Source organism: Triticum aestivum, chromosome 5B (genome assembly GCF_018294505.1).
Source record: "Triticum aestivum cultivar Chinese Spring chromosome 5B, IWGSC CS RefSeq v2.1, whole genome shotgun sequence".
In the NCBI taxonomy this organism is placed as follows: Eukaryota; Viridiplantae; Streptophyta; class Magnoliopsida; order Poales; family Poaceae; genus Triticum; species Triticum aestivum.
Window position 1 is genome coordinate 66,974,690 of NC_057807.1, and position 6,604 is coordinate 66,981,293.

Genomic DNA, 6,604 nt, shown 5'->3' on the forward strand with positions numbered 1-6,604 from the left:
GATTTCCATGGAGGCAAGAAGGTGCGGACTGTATAAAGATTAACACTTTCTTGAGTGCTTGGTGTAAACCTGTCCAGGGCACTACGGATCCACTCATTGCGGAGGCTCTTGCTCTCCGTGAGGGTGTGGTTTTTGCTCAGTTACGTGGCTTTGTGAGGGTGGAGATGGAGACCGACAGCTTGGAGGTCGTCGATCTTTGGAACTCGCGCCGTTCTTCGTGCTCACTAATAGCGCTTGTGCTACTTGATATTGAGGGATTAGCTGCTTCGTTTTCCTTTTTTTACTATTCGTCATGTAAGGAGACATGCCAATATCCCCGCCCACCTGTGTACAAAACTTGCTTGCACGTCGGAGGTGATGGAGTGTTGGATGAACAATCCTCCGGGCTTACTGATCACCAGTCTTATGGCTGACAGAGCCGGAGCTTTTTCTGCTGAATAAAGCCCTCATCTACCCCGCAAGAAAAAATATGACCCCTCAAACGCACGATTCCTTAAATCTATATTAAACCATGCATGTCCGGTTTCTTAAATCTATATTAAACCATGCAACGTCGGTCAAGTACGTACATCAGCGGACACAAGCATACCACCAAAGTTCAAACGACGGACAACTTAAAATTACATCTAAAATTTGAAATTAAACGCAATAAATTCTACTTTTTAGATATTCATGACAATGTAACAAGCATGCTTGACAATTTTGATGCGAAACAGAATATCAATGCTTTGTCGGTGAAAAAAGCAAATTAAGCGCAACATTTGAAGGTAACATTTGATGTTTGATTTGTTTTTTTTTTGCACAAATCAAAATGCTTAAGCTTTTCCCTTAAAATTTACGGATAGCATTTGAGTGTGACATTGAACACATATATTTTAAAGAAATAAAACAATTTGCAAAATACATTTTTGGCAAGCAGTGGCATATGCTCCCTGTAGCCAAATTACAATTTCGTCAACCTCGCAAGACCTAACTACGTGGTAGTTTTCTTTCTTCAACCCAAAGAAAGAAAAGCAATTTCGCTAGCCGCAGCCAGGAGAGTTCCTTCGCGGCCATTCTCCGACAGCTCCCCTCTGCTGACAACCTCGATCGTTGATGGTGAGGGGGGTCACCGGATCCACACGTGTGGATCATTTTTAGGCCCTCGTAATCTAGTTTTTTAGATTGTTCATCGTCTTTGCTTAGGCGGTGGCGAGAACGACGCTGAATAAAGATTCTTCGGAAACTTCCCCTACGAGGAGATTAGTCCAATGGTTGAGGATGGGTTTGAAAACCAATCTGTTCAAACAAGGATGGTGTGACGGCGATATCCACATGGTGGATTTGTGTCCTCGGACTCCGTTGTTGCGACAGCGTTTGCTCCATCGGGCGCGGAGCTTAGCAGGTAGTCTAAAAGCGGATGCAGATTGTGGTCTGCATCGGCGGCATCTGGAAAATGGTAGATCGTCTGTTGGGTTCATGGTTCGTGGATGACAGGTATGGTTTCCTCATCCGATGTCTTAAGTTGTGCGGGGTGTCATATCTGGAGTTCAGTGACGTGTCTGATGTGTTGCCCTGGTCTAATTCGTTCGACGGTAACGGTTTCGTCTTTGGTCGGCCACCTTAGAGGATCTGTGATGGATCCGCGTCGAGGTTGGCTGAGGTGGTGATCTGTCATTTTTTTTTTTGGCTGCTGTGGTGGCGCCACGGTCTGGTGTTGGTGTCAAACTTAAAGGTTTCTTCGGTTTTGATTCTAATTGGTAGTCTTTCTTAACGTAAAGACTAGTGTTCTGCAGTTCTTTCAGTTCTATTAGATCGATCTGTACGTGACTTGTACTATGACTTTTTTATATAAATGAGAAACATATTATCATGAACAGAAAGATTTTAGTGAACCAAAGCATAATAGGCGAGAGCACGCGAAGACACTCCACAAAATTATCTAATTTAATTTATTTCATCCTCGCAATCCATTTATTTGAGTAGGTAGCGCCCGCGCGACACACAAAGCTGCCGGCCTGATAATAAGTGGGCACATCCACACGAGCATCACGGCGCGTTAACGAAGGCGACGATCCTGTCGAACATCTCCTTGGCTTTGTCGCAGTCGGGCTTGAAGAGGTGGAAGACGTGCCCCTCCCCCATCGTCTCCAGCAGCTCAACCCCCTGCCCCTCGCCGCCCCTCGCCGCGGCCACGGACTCCGCGTACGCGCGGCCGCGCCACCTGAGGAAGTCGCCCTCCGCGACGCACACCATGACCCTCTCGCACGCAAGTGTTTCCAGCCCAGGTGCGCCGGGCGCCATCGGGTTCATCCGCGCGTCGTCGATGCCAGTCGAGCCGGGGCACGCGAACTCCCACAGCCGCCCGCCCATGGCGCGCCACGCGGGGTTGCGCGTCTCCTCGCCGACGGCCTCGGAGCCCCAGAACCAGGGGTGGATCAGCACCGCGCCCTTGAGGCGCACGGCGTCCGGCTGGATGACGAGGTGGTGGCAGGCGTTGGCCCCGGCGCTGTCCCCGGCCACGAAGACGCGGCCCAGGTCGCCGTGCTCGGCGACCCACGGGTCGGCGGCCGAGAGCACCCACCCGAGGGCGGCGACGCAGTCCTCGTACGCCGCAGGGAGCGGGTGCTCCGGGGCGAGGCGGTACTCGACGGAGACGGCGAGGGCAGGGCAGGCGGCGGTGAGGCTGTTGAGGAAGCGGTGGCCGTTGGGGGACGCGACGGACTCGGCCACGAAGCCGCCCCCGTGGACGTAGACGATGACAGGGAGCTTGTCTGCGGCCGCGGACGCGGCCGGGGGCAGGTAGAGGCGGGCGGAGTAGTCGCCGAGCTGGACGTCCTTGGACTCGACGCCGGTGACGGGATCGAGGCCGGCCGCCGCGGGCGGAGCCACCAGGGGCCGCTCGACGCGGCCGCTCTTGTAGACACGGACGAGGCCGTAGTCGTGCGCCACCTCGTTGTCGTCGGGTGCGGCGTTGGACGCCATGCTCACTGGCTAGTAGCTGCTGCTCTGGGCTCTGGCTGGGGTCGATCGAGCGCTGCCTGCGGGGACGACTATATGTGTTTGTTGTGCCGACTAGCAACTGATGGCGACGTGGTATATTTCTCGGCGTCTCCACGCCTCCAACAGCGCATCGGCAGCATTCGCGCGGCTGATGGCGAGTTCTGCGCTTCTAGATGGCCGGCAGAACTTTTGGATTTGAACTCTTAGTGCCTACTCGGTGTGTTGCTTACAAATGAAGTTCTGAATCCACGATTACTTGCCTCCGAAGACAGATCCTTCTATGTCTTACTAAGTTCTCGGATGTCGTTGCATTCTTCCTTTGATCACCGAGCTGTCGTACATGCACGGGCTGGCCGGTTGCGTGACATGTCTGCTACGGAGCTGCCTAAGAGGGTGCTGGGATCCAGGGACTATTTTTAGTTTGACTAAAAATAGTCTCTTTTAGAGGCTAAAGTTCCAAGCACCCATGACTAAAGAGAGGCTAGAACTAGTCTTGAGGCTAAAATTTTTTAGTCATAGGAAACCTACTAAAATATGTATTAGCCCTCTCTCTGCTCATTTAATTCCTCTCCTTTAACACATGCGAGTTCTGGATTGGAGGATTTGGAGGATAATAAATGCTCAATAACTTGATTTTAGTCTCTTTAGTATTTGGATCCAAGCATGGGTGAGGCTAGCAAGTTTTAGTCCCACTACTTTTAGTCATGTGACTAAAACGTATCCAAGCACCCTCTAAAACATACTTCCTCTGTCTCTGAATACTTGTTGGAGAGATGAATAAAATTGAATATATCTATAACTAAAATAAGTTTAAATACATCTATTTCTTCAACAAGTATTTTCAGAGAAGGGAGTACGATTACAACAGCAACTGATTGCTAGAGTACTCCCTCTGGTCCTTTTTACTGTGCGTCTAAGTGCAAGCCCGGATACCAAGGAGGGCCTCGGTTCAAATATTTTGGACTAATTTGCCCTTTGGTTGCATGAGCCGTATGGAAAAAGCTGGATGGATATAAATGCGTGCATGCAATTGATAACAACGCCCTGGAATCCGCAGCACCAGTTGATTGGCTCCTTTTTTTTTTCCTTTTCCTCGTTCCCTCCGCCACGCCATAGTTACTGCTCGTTGCATGCGAGGCATGCGCGCATGGGAGGGGGTGAGCAGTTACTGCTGGTTGCAGCGAAGCGTTAAATCAGGGGTAGGATAGGAAAGAATCGCTTAAAATATGGATCGCGCAGACCATTCCGGAAAAAACTGAAAAAAGTTATACGCACACTAAAAAGGACCGGAGGGAGTACATACGGATACGGTCAAAACTAGCTGAATCATCAAAAAAACCTGCGGACGAAGCGTGGCTCCATGGTTTGGGTCGGCAACTGGCAGTGGCTACCCAGCCCGCCCAAGATCCTTCCCTTGGATAGAGGTGCGATGCACCCATCGTTTATGGAGTCAGATAGGTTCGAAAGTTTCTCAAGACGTGTCGTATGTGTTGTAGAACTTGATATGCGCATAGCGGGTGTGTGTTGTGGTGTGCATGCATTTTGTGTTGTGGGTCTGTACTGATCTATGATCTATATCTATGCAAGTGAGGCTAAAAAAACAGAAATCCTACAAATGATGCAACTCTAATTGAAGTTCAATAGACAGCCTTTTATCAACAAAAATAATCCTACACATATGAATGGGTTACAAAATTTCCCACTAATCTCTTCCCGAATTCCAGGGTGCCCCCCCCCCCCCCCCCCCATCCCTTTTTCTTCCAAATCAAATCTTGCCATCTCATCATGTAACTCTAATTCCGTAGATTTACAATTAGGTGTAGCATACCTCCTGAATCAACCCTAAGATATTGAACCAAACATAAACTGGCTAAATGTGATGTGGTGCTTACATTAGGTACATCTGGGGCGTGGTGGAACCCCTACTTCACGGCAGACTTCTAATTATTTTAGAAGGGCTTAGTGGTTCAAAAGTTGTATGTCAGTTTAATACGATAGCTTTTTATTTTATTTTATTTTATTTTTGAGAATCCACGAATTGGGTAGCCTTAGGCCCCTCCCAATGCTTCACATTGTACAGGTGCTAAGGTTGCCAACTAAGTAAAAAAATTGATGTGGCATGCTAGTTAACAAGAGAGAGTAGTATGGTGACCCCAGGAAGAAACGGTGCTAAGCACCTGTACTAGGTGGAAGCACAATTCTGAGTCTATAACTAATTAAATGCATGGAGCTTAGCACCCAAAAACTTAGCACCTTTTGCATTGAGGACTTGAGTTGCTAAGATATTTAATATACTTAGCACCTCATCTAAGCACATTTGCATTGGAGGAGGTCTTACCTAGAGGGAAAAGCTCAAGCATGCCGGCCCAAGCTTCTAAGGACAGTTCGCAGAACCTTCTGCTCGGTTTTGCCGATTTTGGGAAAGTTCGGCGCGATTTTTATTTAAACACCTTTAAAGAAGTCCAACACTCATTCTTTTTAAGACTAAAAAACCAGGGAAAAAACAAAGCAAAGCAAAACCCACATAACATAGAAGCGCCAAAGTGGGGAGCAACTAATTAACGAGCGCTCCTTCGGGAGTCTCGCAACGATCAGCGCCACTTGGCGCGCTCTCAGCCATTCGCCACGTGTCGCGCTCTGGGCGCTCCCTTCGGATTTTGTTTTTTTATTTTTCCGCACGAGTTTTTGGCTTTTTAAACGGGTTTTTTCATATTTTTTTTGATGTTTTGGTTTTCCATCGGTCTTTCCTAACTTTTCGACCAATTTTTTTTTGAAAAAAATAAACTTTTGCGCAAAAAAACACATTTTTTCGTGAGAGTCACGGTTTTGTTTTCGCGAGAGGCATGGTTGTGCTTTTGCAAGAGGCACGGCCGTGCCTCTTGGAAACGAAAAAAACGTGTTTTCTGTTTTTTTTTCTTTCGAGAGAGGCACGGTTTTGCTTCCGCGAGAGGCACGGTTGTGCTTTCGCGAGAGTCACGGCCGTGCCTCCTCGGAAAAGGAAAAAAATATATTTTTTCTCTTTCACGAGAGGCATGGTTTTGCTTTCGCGAGAGGCACGGGTGTGCTTTCGCGAGAGGCATGGACGTGCCTCTTTCGGAAAGGGAAAAACGCGTTTTCTGTTTTTTTTTCTTTCACGAGAGGCACGATTTTGCTTCCGCGAGAGGTACGGTTGTGATTTCGTCAGAGGCACGGGCGTGCCTCTTTAGAAAAGGGAAAAAACTCGTGTTCCCGGTATGGTTTTTCTGTCAGTTTTTTTCGTCCGGTTTTTTCGTGAAAAAAAGTTCGTCAAAACCTATCAACATGTGTCAGGACCCCGACTCAATGCCACATCGATCTAGCATGTAACACCTCATATCACTTTGCGGCCTCACGCACGGTATCCCCACGGGTGTCGCCTTACCTTTGCCCGGGACCGTTTGCGCCTTTTGGCACACGTATATGATAGTGTCGCTAGCATCCATATGATAAGGAGCCCGGGCTGACATGGCTAGTCGTAAAACCCAAAGTGGCACAAACTTACAGGGACAGTCTTCCATGACCCAGCATCGAATGTGTCAGTCATCAGCGAGTGAATCCAGGCTGTAGCACTGGGCTAACAGGACTCCGGTGAACCGGGCTGTAG

The 6,604-nt window shown here is 48.7% G+C and overlaps 1 protein-coding gene across 1 annotated transcript; it reads right to left on the minus strand.

Moving 5' to 3' along the window:
• Positions 1 to 1,917: 1,917 nt before the first annotated feature.
• On the minus strand, positions 1,918 to 3,137 carry LOC123115694 (tuliposide A-converting enzyme 2, chloroplastic). The gene has a single exon (XM_044536799.1). It carries the CDS (start codon positions 2,962 to 2,964, stop codon positions 2,029 to 2,031), a length of 936 nt encoding a protein of 311 aa, XP_044392734.1. The 5' UTR covers positions 2,965 to 3,137; the 3' UTR covers positions 1,918 to 2,028.
• Positions 3,138 to 6,604: the final 3,467 nt, after the last annotated feature.

What these genes read in the sequence shown, in the direction of transcription:
- LOC123115694 (XM_044536799.1), bottom strand. Translation starts at nt 2,964, where the DNA reads ATGGCGTCCAACGCCGCACCCGACGACAACGAGGTGGCGCACGACTAC.